This window comes from Bombyx mandarina, chromosome 28 (assembly GCF_030267445.1).
Source record: "Bombyx mandarina strain Sakado chromosome 28, ASM3026744v2".
In the NCBI taxonomy this organism is placed as follows: Eukaryota; Metazoa; Arthropoda; class Insecta; order Lepidoptera; family Bombycidae; genus Bombyx; species Bombyx mandarina.
This window is the reverse complement of record NC_143233.1, coordinates 4,828,238-4,848,083: the sequence shown is the minus strand read 5'-3', so window position 1 is coordinate 4,848,083 and position 19,846 is coordinate 4,828,238. Positions and strand designations below refer to the sequence as shown.

Genomic DNA, 19,846 nt, shown 5'->3' with positions numbered 1-19,846 from the left:
AAATTGTTTTATTTTCGAATTACTTTCATTTTATTTCATCATGTTACGATACTGTACTCAAGAGAATTCTAAATATTTCATTGAAAATTAATCTAAAACTAAAAGTGAGGCCTACGTTGTGGAACGTAAACTTTCCTCCATTTCAAAATTCAAAATGGCGATTGTTGTCCGTGTTGTGTTTTTCCGCGTTTACTTTAGTATTTTTGAAAATAAGGTTTTTTTTAGTTAAGTATTTTGCAGTACTAAACTGAAACCTTTCATGATAAATGTAACAGAGAAAAATTGTGTTTATGTGAACGTAAATGTCAAATCTAACCCTGAGCTGTTAGCGCGGTTTCTAACCGCATTTTTTTGCGTTTATATTTATTGAGTGGCTTTTTAAATTGATAAATATTGCAAATTACTGAATTGCCGGTCTTCTCATATAGTGTTAATGTTCAGTGTATTCAAACGTCTTAAAACAATGATTGTATGAAGTTAATTACTGAAGTTGTTTCCGTTGAAAACAATGGGTGAAACTGAAGATTTTAATACATTAGCCTTCGAAAAGAGGTTGATGCAGCTAAAAGACACTCAGGAGAGTATACAGTCGTTGTCGTCGTGGTGCTTGAAACAGAGAACGCATCATAAGAAGATCGTATCGAGTTGGTTAAATGTGTTGAAAAGAGTGAAGATTGAGCAGAGATTAGTTTTGTTTTATCTTGCCAACGATGTTGTTCAGTACAGCAAAAGAAAAGGCTACGATTTTGTCGAAAGCTGGGGGCTTTATTTGCAGAAAGCAACACCTTTGGTCAGGTTAGTTTTTGATTGATTCAGGTATCTGTCTATGTATGTTTGTAATGGCACTCACGCGACATAGCGTATTTAAATAGTGGCTTCACGGAGCTATGCCAGATATTTAACGAAAATAAAATATAAAGTATGTTCAATAGCTGTAGTGTCTGATACTCCAAACTTTTAAACAGACACTATCTACACCATTTATTCTCAAAAATTGACAAAAACAAAAGATATATTAAGCTGGTGTATTTTGATATAAATTCCATCTTGTCTTAGAGATTTTCTGACCAATACAAGGTTACTAAAATACTGCATCAAATGTAGATAGATGGTAATTTTTTACTATGCACAACTAACTGAGTAATATGTTGGTGATTTGTGTAAATATTTCACATGTTTTGATTCTTGCAATGTGTAGTAAAAATATAAAATTACTGACTTGTATAGCAGTGAGTGACCCTGATCATTAAATTAATCTGGGTTCAATCTCCGGTTCATATATGGTAAAATATATACTGTTACTAATTGTTCTTATGTTTAATATGTAACTCTTCTGCACTTAGGAAAGGGCTAGTCTTAAGCTATTGTCTGTCTGTGTATTAGTTTGTTACCAAATCCATATGTTAAGACATTAAGATCAGGTGGGCCTTGGGCTCAATCGACTGTCCATATAACATAGTTATAGATAACAATGTTGAATGTAAAAAATCATTCTTAGAAAATATTTTCAGAGATGAAAAAGTGAGGCCAAAATCTTGAGGATATTTAAAATATGGGAACAGCGATCTGTTTATGATGATGAATTCTTATCTGATTTGACTGGACTACTTAGTGCTGGAGCAATCAAGAAATCAGATGATGATGCTTTAGATTTCCAGGTAAGAACTATTAATGACATAAAGTTTTTATTTCATTAAAAGAGAGTGGCTGATTTTCTTACAAATTTTTATTTTAAACTGCATTATTTATAGTTTAAAATGGTTTCAAACTCCATTAAAAATAAACCAATTTTAATATAATTTAAATATTAAAGGACATAGGTCATTTTCGGCCCAGCTACTAGTGCTATCAAGGACACTAATGAAATATCTATAGAAAAAAACATTTCATTTTTACATACTTACTATAAAATTTAAGGGTCTTTCAATGGTGGGATGATTAACTAAAATCATAAATAAAAAGAAATTAGCATGACTAAACTACATTGATAATATTGAACGAGTTGCCATAGGTAAAATATAACTAGTCAGGTCATAAGTATTGTCACACAGTAAAAACTTTTCTTTTAGAATGCTGGCCACAAAAAAGTTTATTGAATCCGAATTTCGAATTGTTCATGAAAATAAAAATGTATACTTTTAGAATTTTACTTATTTTTAAATATGGAGTGGACGCTTAAAGAAGACCGTGTTGCAATTATTGCGTTGCATCGTTGCGGTTACGCCCCAATTCAAATTTTTAACATACTGAAAATTTTGAATATAACCAAAAGATTCGTTTATCGTACCATCAAACGATACAATGAAGACTCTAGTGTAGATGACAGGTCAAGAAGTGGTCGCCCTCGGTCTGTTAGGACTCCAGCAGTGATAAAAGCTGTGAAGGCGCGAATTCAAAGAAATCCCAAACGTAAGCAGAAACTGTTGGCCCTTCAGATGGGGTTAAGCAGAACCACGGTGAAAAGGGTGTTAAATGAAGACTTAGGGCTTCGGGCATATCGAAGAAAAACAGGACATCGTTTGAATGCTCGTCTAATGGACCTGAGACTGAAGAGATGTCGCGCTTTGTTGAAGCGGTACGCGGGAAAAAATATCGGGAAATTCTTTTTTCGGATGAAAAACTTTTTACCGTAGAAGAGAGCTACAACAAACAAAATGATAAGATGTACGCACACAGTAGTGAAGAAGCGAGCAACCGTATTCCGCGTGTCCAACGAGGTCATTTTCCATCCTCGCTCATGGTATGGTTTGGAGTTTCTTATTGGAGCTTAACAGAGGTACATTTTTGTGAGAAAGGTGTAAAAACGAATGCAGCTGTGTATCAAAATACAGTCCTGACGAACCTTGTGGAACCTGTTTCTCATACCATGTTCAATAACAGGCACTGGGTATTCCAACAAGATTCGGCGCCAGCTCATAGAGCGAAGAGCACACAAGACTGGCTGGCGGCGCGTGAAATCGACTTCATCCGGCACGAAGACTGGTCCTCCTCCAGTCCAGATTTGAATCCGTTAGATTACAAGATATGGCAACACTTGGAGGAAAAGGCGTGCTCAAAGCCTCATCCCAATTTGGAGTCACTCAAGACATCCTTGATTAAAGCAGCCGCCGATATTGACATGGACCTCGTTCGTGCTGCGATAGACGACTGGCCGCGCAGATTGAAGGCCTGTATTCAAAATCACGGAGGTAATTTTGAATAAACTTTAGTGTCATAAGAATCTATGTTTTGTTAAGTTCATTTTGGTATATGAATGGTTACATAATGAATAAACTTGTTTCAATTATTTTACATTAAACATGTGACAGAATTTATGACTTGACTATAGTCGGATTTTTAATTAGACGAAGCCAGCTGACAGTAGCTAATGTCACTTTGTGAAATAATGTTGCTATATTTAAAGTAATAGTGATGCATTCAGTTCTCGTTCAATCACATAAATGAACAATGAGTGTGAAGAGTTAATCATTAATTTCAAACTATAAAAGAATATTATTTATATTTTACAATAAAATTGTATTAAAGTGATCCAATATAATAATATGTTACTAGTAGTATGTAACTACAATCAGTTTTTTTTTATTTTCATTACCTATGTACCTATAATTGTTATATTTTATACATCTATAGTTTCAACTATATGATGCATTGGAAATAGGACAGTCTTACAAGCTTCCTCGCAATGTTTTTCTTAATGTTTAAAACACTCGGTATTCAGTACAGGTAGATACCATAGGAACATAATGTTTCGTCGAAAACTCGTTGGTATGTACAAAGCACGGCTAAAATTCGAACCCCGTGCCCGATATCGGCAGTTCGGCACACTAACTATTCACTAGACAATCGAGGCAATTTCATTAATTCAGGAGTTTTTTCAATCGTTCACTTTGTCACAACACTATTTTTATTTCATCAAAAACTGACAACACAGTAAACGTCAGTTTACTTCGTCTAATAAAAAATCCGACTATAGGTATTTATATTTTAAACATTCCACATTAAATCTTCTTAAAAAAGACATTATATTGCAAAAAACTAGCAAAATATATTAACATATTTAATTAATGGATTTTAAAACTAACATAAAACATTATATCTAAACAAAAATCTATTTTTATACTTTTAAATCCGTAGAATAAATCATTACATTGATCAATAATTATTGAACATAAGCAAAAACAAAACTATGCTTGTTTAATGTTTATTGACGTTTTGCATTTGATCAGTCGTTTTCGCACTTGTGCGCATTGTGGATATTATTAAGTGTTTTGTTGCAATATACCTGCTTATTATATTTTGTTGTGCATAAAATTAAGTCTTGGCGTTCATTGAATTAGGTCTGTGTTATAAAGTATAGTAATATAAATAATATTTAAGTTGATGATAATGTTAAGTGTAAGTGTACAGCAAATCATATGATATAGGTAACCTAAAAATCTTATCTTATTTTTTAAATATCTCTGTACCCCATGAACAATATTGATTTTAATTTGTTTATAATAAAAGGGATATATATTCTGTTATTTAAACTTAATTTCGTTACTGTCCTTGAACTTTGTTTAGCGGGCCAGGCAATCAATGGAGAGTGGCCCATGTCCTTTAAATATTTTGTTTTTTAGAATAATATTGTGTATAGAATAATAATGTAAAAGTGAATTAAAATGGATAGATTGTATTTATTCATACTAAATAACTCAACTTAAAAACTAGAAATCACATTTCGATGTGTGCTTCCAATGAAATATTAGATGCAATAATTTGAATATGATGTGACACTTAAATTTACACCACTACATTTATACCTCATACAAAATTATTTAAATCTAAACAAACATAATTTCGTGTAATAACCTAATATTTTATTTGCAAAAAAAGAATGAATATCCTAAAAATGTGTATAAACAAACTCTTTAAAAAAGTATCAGAAAGGAAAATAGACACACCTAAATTCTTAATTTTTGGATTTGTATTATAACAGCTATTTTTGTTCTTTTCAGCCACAACAATTGGTTAATAAAATAAAACAATGCACTGTGCTCGAGGCTGATACTGATATGAGACTGAAAAGTATTCACGAGAATCAATTACCGCTTTCTGATATAGATGCGTTATCTGCTAATTTAAAAGGTAAGTTGGTATCCAAAATACAAGACCACTAGAGGATATAACATAGTTTTGATGAATCTAATCCACAGTACTGTTAGTAACATTATTGGTCTTAATACTATAGTCGGGAAATTAAAAAAAGCTTTAATTAAAAATTAAACTTTTCTTCTGCAGTGTCAAAAATGTAATGTATTCTCAGAGTTGCCAGTACTATTATATTACATAGTCTTCAGTATTCGGAAGTTTTACGTTATCTATGACACATTAATTTCAATTTCTCATTTTTCTTATAGAACTATCTTATACCATTAGACCTTTGCTTCTCAGTGGGTCGCGTTTCCAATCCGGTGGTAGATTCTGCGAAGCACTGCTCTTGCTACGGTCAGTGTTAGCATCACTCCGGCTTGAGCCCCGTGAGCTCATTTACTAGTTAAGGTTACGCTGAAATAGCCTCTCAAGGCTATCAGCTTAGGTAGGAAAAAAAAGACCTTTAGAGATTTTTATTATGAGTGTTTAAAATATGACCAATTTGAATGGAAAAATTAGGTGTTACATGTTTTTTTGCATCTCTGTTAATACTTACAATCCCATAGGAGGGTAACGTTTTTTGAGCATATGTTGAATACACATACATTTATATATAATTATTTGACACACCAAACCTTAAACCTTTTGACATACTAACATTAGATTTGTCTCATTTGTGGGAGTTACAATGGGTATATTATCGGGAAACGGCTTTTGAACAGAGAAATACAAAAATAAAAATTAGTCAATGTATACATACAATATACAATATAAAAGAGAATTAATTTCTATTTTTGATATTGAAATTACTAGACAGTTAAAAAAAAATGAAATGAATGAAACCATATATTTTAACATAAAAATATTAACTGTGTTGTATTTCTGTGCTCATAAGTTTTTTTTTGTTTCATGTAATAATTTATATATTCCAGTGTTTATATAAATAAAAATTTCGAATTTCATTCACTTAACCATTTGTAATGAGTGCTTAAATTAAGTATATAGCATGTTAAAACTGAATGATATGACTGACTAAACTGAAGAATATAATTAAAAAATTTCATTCTTTGTTTTAGAGAGATGCCTTAAGGATAATGTAGAAAAAGAAGTGACTGAAGGTATAGCTTGTGTAGAGAGATACACACAAGCATTGCAACGTGAGATTGTAGCAAGGGAGACACTATTGGCATTGTTGACATCGGCCACACAGTATTACTCAACCCAACGTGGGGAAGTCAAAGTTGTAGCCTATGTATGTTATTATCATTTTAATCATATTTGATCTACCTACAAAAAAAATATATAGAAATTATGTGGACCAACTTGCTCTCAGAAGAATCTTATGAAAATATTCTTCCAGAGCCATTCATCATTAGATGCTTGAGATTAATTTCTCTATTAAATATGGTTGTGAGTGAATACTTAACTTAAGGATAAGGATTAATAAAGATTTAAGGTTATAACGATAGTATTAAAAAATATATATACATATTAATCTTACTATAATTTTTGCATAAAGTGTAGAGTCACTGTCAATCAATATTGTTTTAATCCAAAGGCTTACAAAAATTTTGGTGCTCGAGTACGAGCATTGAAACGTAAATTAGATGAATTAATACCTAATTTACCGTCGTCGGCGCCCTCTCCTCCTCCGAGAGATGAAGATGTGCCTTCACCTGGTCCTGATGAAGATCTCGACCTGCCTGTTCCCGATGTTAGTGAAGAAGCAAGTGATGACTGTAAGTTATTGTAATGCAATTTTCGATGATACTCTCAACAATATGTGAATCATGTATGTTTTTTGTTGGCACTCCAAAATTAATAAATGAATGATATAATGAAAATAGTCTACTTTTAACTAGACACAAAAATAGAAAAAAAAAAAAATCAAAAAAATTTAAATCTTCGATACTCACTGGAAAAAAATGCTCTGTTGTGATGTCATGGTTGAATTTTGCTTTAGTGGACAGGTAGTTATTTAAGGAAGAACATTTTTATTACAACGTGAACAGTTAAAGCCAGTAGTAAAAGATCTTTTACTTGACATATTTCATCATTCATCAATACTATGGTGTGTTGAGCCCATTTAGACGACATAGCTTAAAATAGTATCATTTGTCATATCCTCCACACTCTTATTTTCTTACTCAGCATATTCGAATTAATGTTTTGAGTTGCAAATATAAGCTTCATTATCGTTTAAAAACACGTAAATCTGTTAAATTGAAATGGAATTATAAAATCCAAATTAAGCAAAAAATAATTTAAAATTTATATTAATTTAATTTAAAAAAATTATTTGAATATTGCTTAACTTACTTAATATAACTTAACTGTTACTTAAATATTTTCTTTTGGATATTTTTTCAGTGGCTTACAACATTGATCAATCGTTTAACACAACTCTTGGCCCAGACGGTTCTCTATATAATTTGGGTCTGACATCGTTTCTCACCTCAGACAATCCCATGGCAATATTCAATGAGTCAAATGAAGATTATAATAGCAGTAAGTTATCCTTATATTTAGTTTTCATATTAAGCACATGGTTTGTAAATTAGGAATACATTCAACTGATGGATGATGTGATTTTTCTACTACAATAATCACATAAAATCATAATAATACACAGCATATTATTAAGATTAGGCTCATGGTCTACCTTCTGTGGTGATTAGGTATTCTCATATACGGTATTCTTTGGGATATGAGATTGGAGTTCTTCTCCACATTCACATTGGAATAACTTTCTTTTTATTGTATATATGGTTCAATGGGGTCACAGCCCACCTTAAGTTAAGTGGTTACTAGAGTTACCAATAAACATTGTTACTTCAAGCCACCGCCCAGCTCGAGATTCGATATTTAAGTTTTAATTGCATATAACTGTGTAACTGAAATCTTGCCATTATAAAGCTCACGGCGATTATGAATTTTGTAGTAATCAGACATGCAATCGAATAAATAACAAATGCAGCTTATTCATACCTAGTGATGCAATTGTGCTTAAATCTACAAATTCTTCACTAAGCAGTTTATATCATTCGGTGTACAGTTATTTTTTAATACATAATTACAATAATTCGTTTTTCGTAAGAAATTGAATATATAAATGAGTCCACTAGCTCTTTTATTAAGGCGAAGACGCAATGGTCACACGTTTTAACTGCGTTTATGAGTCAATAGTATATTTTTCTAAAATTGCAGCTAACAAAATTGAAGTGATAAATTCAAGACCAACAGATAAACCGGATTTTAATATCAACGATTTCCTCAAGAATTTAATTCCTAATGACAACACTGTCACATCGGACAATAATTCAGGTGAGTTATTCAGATAAATTTTACTTGAATTTGATAGAGTGAGTGTGATTAAAGATTCTTCATCGAATAGTGGTAGGACGGTGTGCAGCATCGGAGCTAACAATCACAAGAGCAAAAGTCATCTGTTACCACTGTGACTCATTTGTGTGTCCCTGTGAACAGTGAGAAAGAATAAACCATTTCTGATACATATAATGTTGAATTTAAAAAAATTTAGAAGTCGTCGTGGCCTAAAGTTTAAGACGTCGGGTGCATTCGTGTTGAGCGATGCACCGGTGTTCGAATCCCGCAGGCGGGTACTAATTTTTCTAATGGAATACGTACTCAACAAATGTTCACGATTGACTTCCACGGTGAAGGAATAACATCGTGTACTGAAAATCAAACCTGCAAAAATTATAATTTGGGTAATTACTGGTGGTAGGACCTCTTGAGAGTCCGCGCGGGTAGGTGCCACCGCCCTGCATATTTCTGTCGTGAAGCAGTAATGCGTTTCGGTTTGAAGGGTGGGGCAGCCATTGTAACTATACTTGAGACCTTAGAACTTATATCTCAAGGTGGGTGGCGCATTTACGTTTGTAGATGTCTATGGGCTCCGGTAACCACTTAACACCAGGTGGGCTGTGAGCTCGTCCACCCATCCAAGCAATAAAAAAAAAGTACAAATGTGATTATTAAATTTCAGTGGGCAGCGGAACATTATCTCAGAAATCCCAAGATGCACTTCCCGGTCTGGATTTATTGACACCAGAAAGTAATGGAAATCCACCGCCACCCACATCGTTCTATGGTACCATTAACGGTATGCTGTAATGACTTTCACTTAAACCATTTAAGTTTATTAATGTTAAATTAGCTTAAGCTAAGGTTTCAGATATATTAAAGTGTAGATTATGCATTAGTTCTCAGTCACAATTTAAAGGTCAGATAATACTGTTCCATACTACGGAACAATATATTTAGATTAATAAATTAAGTTAGATTTTAATTTAGTTATATTGCAATTAAATACATTGTATTCAATTACTTTCACATCCAAAGTAATTCTAATTACAATGTAATTGATTACTATATAATCAGATTACATTGTAATTAAATTATTTTGTAGTTTAATTACTAATTAGATTACAAAAGTAACTAGCTACGCCCATCACTGTTCCATACCTATTCACTAGATGACATTGGTATTTTTCTCTTAAAATTATTTGTGTTGGGGCGTTGTAAAACAAATAATAAATTGATAATTGCTGAGGTACTTTCGAGTTATGAATTGTGAGTTTCATGAATCTTGTGGAATATTTTTTTGTTAAATGACTCGAAAGCCTATCTGTATGTCTTAACTTTATTTGATCTGGATTTTGGAAATATAGATTGTTGATGTCATTTCCTTTGTATCGTTTCAGACGAACCGGAAGCAAGCTACATACCGGAAGTTACGAGTCCCTGGGAGGGCAACTCCTGGAATGTGGCGGCGGTGAGTTGTCTTAAAGCTTTTCACAAAACGTACGGGGTTCGGTGTTCGGTATAGGGACCCGTTTAATATTACTTTAATGTGATCAGAAATCAATATGGATTTGCCATATCTATACTAATATATAAATCTACAGTGGTTTTTACGGATGTTCCGTTATAACTACTGAACCGTGCATCCGATTGACTTGAAACTTGGTATCCATTTAGAAAATACATGTCGGTAATGGATAGGCTAATATTTATATGAGTGTTGGATTCCCTAATAATAATGACAATAAATAATAATGTTAATTTTAAATGCCCAGCGAAGCGGGCGAGTACGGCTAGTCAATTATAAACATTATCGCTTTAGTAGTTGATTGTTCGTGAGCCAGTAATGTATCATTGCACGTACATTGCGGCGTGCCAACGAGTGGTCATATATATGGTATAGAATATAAAAATCTACAACTCTGATTTTATTATTTCATCGTAATAATATTTTGGAGGGTAGATAGACCGTGGCACGCTCAACATCGACTCCGATAAAAATTAACGAAAATTTAATCTAAAAAGTGACTTGAGATACATTATATAAGTGTGTACAGAGACTTAGTGCTAAGGGAGCTGGTGAAGATAAAATACAGTGGAAACACAAATATCAAACTCATAAAAACTTGAATCAAACATTGTGCAAACTATCTACAAAGTTTTGATCTCCAAGGTCTTCTGAGAGCATTTATGCATCTTTTGAGACACAACACCTCAAGCCAGAACCCACTTGTGTGAGTAATAGTGAAATTAGCAGATCAAAGTGAAAAACAAAACAAGTGCAAACGATCATATGATAATCGATAAGATTGTTGTTTTGCAAATCATCATAGTTCCAATCAGTGTAACATCCCATGCGCCATCTATTACAACAGAAGCTAATCACCACGTCACACTCATCGACGTCAAGTCAAGCGCTAACTAAAACAAACACGCACCGCTAGAGGACATCACTTGCATCATAACAAACCATAACGATGGAAGAAATTTTAAACACGCTAATTTCAATAAAAAAAGAACTAGAAGAACAAAGAATTGAAATTAGAGAAACTGGAAAAAATGTTACGGAAAAAGTTACACAAAATATTACTAGTATATTCGAGGAGAAATTTTTGGCCTGGGAAGGAAAACTTGGAGAAATGAAAGAAAAAGTGGAAAATCAATAAAAAGGATTTATTACCTGGAAAAACAAACAAGAGTAAGAAACTTAGTATTTTTCGGTATCGAGGAAAACGAAACATCATACAAGAGTTTCGAAGAAAATATAATTAAATGGATTGAGCAATATTTCTCTATCAAACTGAACTACAGAGACATTCAGGAGATAAAAAGACTGGGAAAGAAACAAGAGAGACCACGTCCAACTGTTGTAACTTTCACTACACTAGGAATAAAAATCGAAATATTTAAACAAAAAAGAGCGCTGAAAGATACACAGTACTATATGAAAGAAGACTTTCCCAAATATGTACTTGAAAAAAGAAAGGCACTACAGGAACAACTGAAATTAGAGAGAGAAAAGGGAAATACAGCTATACTCAAATATGATAAACTAATTGTATCAAAATACCAAAGTAAAAGAAAATACCGGTCATCTCCAGACAATACCTCACAAATCGATATGGACAAGCATACTCAGGCTAGTAAAAAAAAACAAGATAAAACAGATTGGCAAGACAGTCACTAGGTCAAATAGTATCACAGAAGGAGTCATAAAACCTAGCATGCTCAACTTCTTGGTCAACAAAAATACAATGAAAACTAACAACAACCAAGAAAGTAACAGCGAGAATATATAGCAACTAAGCCCCTCCAACCACAAAAATGCCACAATTTTACAAAATAACATATAAAAAAAAAAAAAAAAAAACTTCCATCCCGGTTGGTCACCGTGGAAGAATACGACCAAAACCCTCCAGTGAAGTCATCAATAGAGAAAAAAAAAATACCATAGATAAATTATAAACTAAGGAATAATGGTCATCACTGGAGGAGGCCTTCACCCAATCTGGGGTTCCGGTAGATTAAATAACTACATAATATTAAGTAAACATAACTATATAATGTTAACTAAACATACTAATTATATTAAGTAAGTGATAAAAACTATATTAAAAATTATGTAATATTTAAATCCACTAATTAACTAACACATAGATAGATTTTAAGTTATGTAAATTTACCAGAAATAAAAAGGCTTTATTATTATTATTATTAATAATATTTTCAATCATTTAGGTATTTAGTCGGTTTATGTAATAGGTAGTTTAAAAAAGAAGTTTAAGACGAGAGGAAATTATATGAAAAGTAAAATAGTGGATTGTAGCTTTACAAATCATTAGTTGAGTTGCTTTGCTTATCCTTGCTTACTTCCGTGAGCGGTGACGACCATTCACAATCGGGCGGGTCGTAAGCTCCGCCAAGAGTGGCAAAAGGTATAATAATTAAACAATTCGTGAAGTTTAATAAGTGGTATTTTCGATCATTGCAAAATTATTTTCAACATCATTAAACTGTTTAGACAATGGCCTTAGGGCTTAAAATTGGCTATGAAATAAGTTAAGTGTCCAAAGTCATTTTATAGATAATCGGGGGCTTGGTAGATAATGCTAAGAACATCGTCTCGAGCGGTATTCGCGTTGTAACGTCAATATGTTTTTTATTTTTTTTATTTTATTGCTTAGATGGGTGGACGAGCCCACAGCCCACCCGGTGTCAAGTGGCTACTGGGGCCCATAGACATCCACAACGCAAATGCGCCACCCACCACGAGATACAAGTTCTAAGGTCTCAAGTATAGTTACAACGGCTGCCCCACCCTTCAAACCGAAACGCATTACTGCTTCACGGCAGAAATAGGCAGGGTGGTGGTACCCACCCGCGCGGACTCACAAGAGGTCCTACCACCAGTAATTACGCAATTTATAATTTTGCGGGTTTCATTTTTATTACACGATGTTATTCCTTCACCGTGGAAGTCAATCGTGAACATTTGTTGAGTACGTATTTCATTAGAAAAATTGGTACCCGCCTGAGATTCGAACACCGGTGCATCGCTCAACACGAATGCACCGGACGTCTTATCCTTTAGGCCACGACGACTACTATGTGTCGCTAATCGCCTGATAGAGAACGCGTCCTTTATCTAAGTATAGTGTGACCTTTGAGTATAGTTACAGACGAAGGGCCCGATACGTTTTTAAAATGACAAGGTAACTGTTTTCCTTAAGATCACATCAATACCTCCGCCTCCCGTTATAATTGACACCCCGGAGTCACCGCCTCACCATCAAGCCCGGGGGATACCCTTCGCTCCTGTCATTGCAACGGTAATGTCATTCAATTATCATTTATTAGTGATCCTTTTTTGATATTCGATTTTAATCGTAATGTTTTTAGCAAAGAGAACAAAAATACACTCACACACACGTGCAGTTTATATGTGGTAGAAGTGAAACCTTTAGAAGTATGCTATCTCATAACTTCTCAGACTATAGTAGAATTATTTTGTCCGTGCAGTTTGGGTCATAAAAAATGGGAGCGGTAAAGCGAGTATTTCGCTCTCTCTTCCACTCACGAGCCTTATGGACGGGCATAGTGATGCGCATTATTGTTGTCGATAAGCGTTATCGATAGTGTATTTAGTTTTGTCATTTTGTTGGGTTTGTGATAAAAATGAAAGAAAAAATCACTAATAAACCACTTACACCACATATCGCCGCAGCAAGTTAACGAGAACGGCAGAAATTAACACTTTTTAACTTTTCGGGATCTATTCTTATTTCAGTGAAAATTTGTAACACATTGTTCATAACAAACAACACGTGCAAATATTATTTTGAATAAATTCTGCCGTTTGAATACAAAACAAAGGAGTAGCCATTGTGTCACTAAAGAAATTCAGAGAACGAATGCATTAAAACACATTTCTCTTCGACATAATGTACTATAATTTGTAGGTAAGTACAAATGACTTATAACATAACAAAGTCTCACCACCCTTCGTATGCCGCCCCGCCGCCGTGTACCTGCCTTCGATGACTCATTTGTTTTTATCGATAATGGCGTTGCGCCTGCGCAACATGCTCACGACCCTAGCCGGACTATGTTTTATGACCCAAACTGCACGGACAAAATAATTCTACTATTAGTCCTATAAATGATACGGTTGTCTCTTTTCGGTGTTGCTTTTTTGTTGCATCGAATTTCATAAAACGACTGTGCTAAACAAAGCTTTCACTTCAAAAGCAAAACGTAAACTTTCTCAAACTTTTGATTTAGTTAACACGAGAATGGTTGAAAATGGCCTTTTGATATAAAAAAAAAAAAACTAAAAATTTAATGACCCCCCTGTCAATTCTCATTACGGTCACCTCCATTCTCCGCGTTCCTTTATTCGCAGTTTTTATTCGTAAATTTCGCAAGTGCCGCGCTTCCAGATAACGCGGTCTGAATTTCTGTTATCCTGTATGAGTTACAAATCGGTAAAAAAATATTAGTCCTAACACCATTTAAAATTATTATACTCACAATCCAAACGTGTAAAACAAAGTGATTGGTTGTAGAGTTTACCGTGAGCTATCATAGATTGGATTTATTTATTTATTTCCGTGGCTTATAAGGTTTAGCATTAGAAGGGAATGGTAATTCAGACTCAATGTTCTCTGCGTGGCTTCTAAGGGATGGTGAAGAGCATCTCCCTATCCGTACTATAGAAATTGTTCTGATGGTCACTCGTTATAATGTCTTGAAGTTAAGGAAACGAAAGGTTTAATTTCACATACGTTGACGATTGCATGCGTACGATAACACCATGCCTTATTAACGGCAGGAAACCTATAAAAAAGTATTTTTTTTTATGTCACTACAAAATTTCGTTATGCGCATGTGTGTATGCTTGCACGAGTGTGTGTAATACCGGATCGGGCCATCACTCACCTTGACGTGTTATGTCAAAGTTTTGTGATAGGATCACAGCTCAAGAATGCGATCTTTTTTTTATTTATTTTTATTGCCTTTGTAGGCAGACGGGCATACGGCCCACCTGATGGTGAGTGGTTACCGTCGCCCATGGACTTCAGCAATGCCAGGGGCAGAGCCAAGCCGCTGCCTACCAATCAATTCAAATTCAAATCGGATTTCTTTGTGACGCTATCTATAGTCAAGGTGGTCGCACTTACTAGCGCAAGCTCACAACAAATTTCACTCAAAATTTGGATAGGGATTAAATAGGAGATGATAATAAGTCCGGTTTGATAATAAGGTTATCTACTACTATGGAAAAGTGGGGGGCCTTTATTTCTAATTGTTTTCGCTATCAGCGCAACAACTGCTCCGGTCTCACGCTGAGAAAAAAAAGAGTGGTTAAAGGTACGCGTCCACTACGCGCCGCCCGCTACGAACGCCTGCATTTATGAGCAAAAAATACCAAGCAAAATAAAATTGCGTTGCGTGCGTTGTCCGGCGTGGGCCAATGGACGCGTATCTTTATTGTGGTTTGTTCTCGCCACTGACCCCCTCCTGACCCCCCACTCACCCCTTCCTGAAAAGTAGTATCTGTCAGTTTCCAATGAACATTACGATTATTTAATAAAAAGTATAGAAATGTTTAAATATTTTCAGGAAGCGCCGCCGGTCTCCGATGTGGATCACAGAGGTATCCTGCCGCCCCCGCCTCCGCCCCCCGTCCTGTCAATGCTGGGACGTGAGTTTAGAATCATAGTTATTTGTCAAACGATTTTGAACGATAATTACTATTATGTTTAAAATTTATTGTCGGGCATACATAAATTACATTTCAAATGGCCAGTTATGTAAAACGGCAACTTCGTTAAGTTTTTTTAATTTTTATTTTTAATTGCTTAGATGGGTGGACGAGCTTATAGCCCACCTGGTGTTAAGTGATTACTGAAGCCCATAGACATCTACTACGTACACCTTGAGATATAATTTCTAAGGTCTCAAGTATAGTTACAACAGCTGCCCTGCCCTTCAAACCGAAACGCATTATTGCTTCACGGCAGAAATAAGCAGGGCGGTGGTACCTATCCGCGCGGAATCACAAGAGGTCCTACCACCAGTAAAGTTAAGCGTAAAGTTTGACGTTATATAATTTACTGAATGGGGTTCACCTGTCGAGCATGAAGTAACATTCAAAATGTTTTGACGTAAACTTATCAGCCGATTTGTCTTTCGCAGACATAGAAGATGTGGATCACAGATTGCTACCAACCTTATCGAACCCCCCTCCGCCAGTCGCGCCCCCCGCACCCAGACATCCGATTCTACATCAAGGTACAGTACTGAACAAGAAATAATGCACATCGACCTCTAGAAAGAGATATTCGGCTAATTTCGGTTTTGTAGAGCGTTGTCCCTTTCGCACACTACATGTGTTAAGTTTTGTCAGTCGTTCGACAAATGCGGTGGAGTACGGTCGCGTGCAGTTCAGAATATATATAGAGAGCTGTTAACACATCCAAATTTAAATGATTTAGAATTGTACTATGGCATCTTTAGGAAAAGTACCACCACCCTGCCTATTTCTGCCGTGAAGCAGTAATTCGTTTCGGCTTGAAGGGTGGGGTAGCCGTTGTAACTATACGTGAGACCTTAGAACTTATATCTCAAGGTGGGTGGCGCATTTACGTTGTGGATGTCTATGGGCTTCAGTAACCACTTAACACGTGGGCTGTGAGCTCGTCCACCCACCTAAGCAATAAAAAAAAAAACACCAGGTGGGCTGTGAGCTCTTCAACCCGTCTAAGCAATAAAAAGTAAAAAAAGGGAGAAGCCTTTAAACATGGTCAGTCACTCAAAATTGTCTACAAAGTGTATAAATATTTTTTTACACGGTCTAGATAATTAATTATTAATTTAAATTATAAGTTTGAACATTATTATGGCACTATTGTCAAAGACTTTACTTCTATAATCACACTCCAAGACTACACTGTAGACTAATAGTAGACAAATAGTATTAAAGACAAACAATATTAATCTATTCTCAACTTGACCGCAGACTTTATCAATAAACAAAAAAGTATATATGCGTGTGTATGTTAAATATATAGTAGTGTGTGTAATATTTTCTTTATTGATTTAATTTATTTTTAAGGCATAATTAAAAAAAAATACTAGCTTTCTGCACTCCTCTATATTCTCTGTAAGTGTGGGAAATTTCATACTCCTCCGTTCGCGCAAATTTCGTAAAAAGGGGTACAAAGTTTTTGCTTATTGCAAAGTTATCTGAACTGTGTGATTGTCCAATGAACCTACCTAAAGTTTTAATCAAGAACAAAAGCTCTCTCTGTGTGTTACCATGTGTATAAGATGTGGACCTTCCTGTGGTCTTGTGTTTCTAATGATTTTTTTCTCATCCACAGACGTGGACCACAGGAATCTAATATCGCTGACTCATCAGCTCGCGGCGCCGCTTCCCAACAGCGCTCATGTCGGGGACCAGGTAAACTCACTCACACACAACAACGCTATAAGATCATCAGAACTCAGGATGCTCCACGTTATCATCACCGGTCAGAATCCAAATGAGTTTTTTACTAATTTTACAGTTTGTCTCTGAGAATCTGGTATGTAAGTAAAATTTACAATCGTACTGTGATTATATGGCAGATGACTATAAAATTCTTATGGGATGGTTACAACATAACAGTGAAAATTAAGAGTTTTCAGGCAGACCTCACACATCTTTATTAGCCTCTCAGCAAAAATTAAGAGAGCTTGGCTGGGAGGTGTTAATGCATCCGCCGTATAGTCCTGACCTTGCACCTTCAGATTTCCACCTGTTTTGCTCTCTTCAGAATTCTTTAGGCAGTGTCAGGCTAACATCACGAGAGGACTGCCAAAACCAATTGTCGCGGTATTTTGATCAGAAGCCAAAATGGTACCTACATACTTTAGTTAAATGTAAATAAACAATATTAAAAAAATGTTGTGAATTTTCTTAAAAAATGCAAAGAAACTTTTCCCCAACCTATTATATATGTATTGATTATATACTAAAGTTCTATATCAATAGTAAATACTGAGTTCAGTGGTTTCTGTATTATTCATACAATGTTTGTCTACAGGATTACAGAGTCCCGGTCATGGTGCAGCCCACGGACATAGTGGAGAGTGTCGACATGGACCTATCCGAAGATGAGGATCCACGTAAGGGATTTTCAAATGAATATCAGAAAAAAGTTCTAGAAGTTCATATTCGCTGCAGAATATTTAGATTCGATACGCGTGCACAAAGGACTAAAATTACGTCGAAGAAATAGTATCGCATATTAAATATTAAATTCATAAGATTATGAATTGGTGTAGTTATAAACGTGGGTATTGTGAGTCCACACGGTAGCTACTGTCGTGCCTCACGTGCCGGTTCGATAACTGTCTAATGCAGTTGGGAATTTGACCTCTGTGTGCTTAGTACGAGCTTTTTAACGTTCTTGATAGCGTAAAAGTTAACTAAATTTTGTATTCAGTTGGAACAGCGCCCCTAGCGGAAAACGTATACAAATGTTCCAATGGTATACAAATTCGAGTTAACTTTTACGCTATCGAGAACGTTAAAAAACTCATGCTTTATTATTTTTGTCTTAAAGACACTCTTATTTAACCCATGCGATACAAGAATCTGATCTCGAATGCTAAGTTGATATAATAATAAAAAACAATAAAAATATCAGGCTCCTGAAGAATCAGACCCGGATCTCAGAGTACCACTAAACGGAAGAGGCGATTAGGCCAAGACATTACGTATTTCAGTAAGTCTGCTTTCGCAATTTGATTAGCAATCGTTTGTTGCAGAAACAATGTACGGCAGTCAGCAGCAGAACCAAGCCGAGCACAGTCGCCGACACGTCTTCAACAACAACAAGGTCCTGGTGGGCGGAGAGGGGGGGCCGAGCCGCGGCGACCTCCCCCTCGCCCCGCCCCGCCCGCCGCCCGAGCCCGAGCGGCTTGCTGTCAGGCCCGTGTCGGCCCCCCTCCCGCCGAACCCTGCGCTGAACCCCCCGGCCATAGCCCCCATGACCGCTCCCGCCAACAGAATGGTCAACCCGTTCGACGCGATGCCTCCGTCCTTGAAAAAATTCGCTGAAAGCAGAACTCGCATGGAAACTGAAGGTAATTACGAAGAATACGGAGCTAATGAACGTAATTATAGATCGGAGGAAGACTTTGAAGAATATGCGAACGAGGGCGAGTGGTGCGGCCCGCCGAGTCGGTTCATGAGCCCGAGGTTCCCGCGGGCGTGGCGGCCGCGGGCAGGCTTCAGAGGGTCCGGCTTCGGACCATGGCCCCGGCCAGGTCCTCGACCGAACCGATGGATGGGCCCCCGACCTCAACGGTTCTGGTGATCTGCCATCCTCGAGGAGTGCTGTATCGCTCCGGGCGACTGTAAATATACTTGTTATGGTTGAAAAGTGAAATTTTTATGAAAGCGTCAACGTTAGTACGTTGGATGAGTCCTAAATAGTTCGACGGATGACGTTGAGTGACGCATGAGTAGGGGTGGTTCCTCGGCAAGTGTACCCTTAGTCACACGCTCAGGAAGTTTTCCAAATAAATGGGCAGCTCGTGTGTTTGTATCGTTTCAATACGCTGAGAAGCTGCTGTTTACAGACTGAAGTTGTGAGGTTAAGCTGTATGTACTATAGAGAATGCGATTGCTATTAAATTTTTTTTTTTATTATGTTTTCATTCACTCTCTTAAATCCAAGAATACTTGTTATTTACGACATTAAAACAGTTTGTAATTAATTGTGTTTAAAATAATAATAAAAAATAGTATTTTGCCTTATTTCAATTATTGACCTTTCAAATATTTTCATCGGTCACCCCGTCACAGCACAAATTAGACTCCGTACGTATTTTT

General features: G+C 35.7%; 1 protein-coding gene across 1 annotated transcript; it reads left to right on the top strand.

The window, feature by feature from the left end:
* The first annotated feature begins 131 nt into the window (after positions 1-131).
* Positions 132-19,777, top strand: LOC114251641 (uncharacterized). The gene is given in 16 exon segments (XM_028185981.2): positions 132-795; positions 1,512-1,525; positions 1,528-1,658; positions 4,998-5,127; positions 6,210-6,385; positions 6,692-6,872; positions 7,504-7,641; positions 8,341-8,457; positions 9,143-9,259; positions 9,861-9,931; positions 13,191-13,289; positions 15,583-15,664; positions 16,159-16,254; positions 17,346-17,425; positions 18,051-18,132; positions 18,778-19,777. Coding segments are annotated over 16 exon segments (2,352 nt in total). The 5' UTR covers positions 132-508; the 3' UTR covers positions 19,329-19,777.
* Positions 19,778-19,846: the final 69 nt, after the last annotated feature.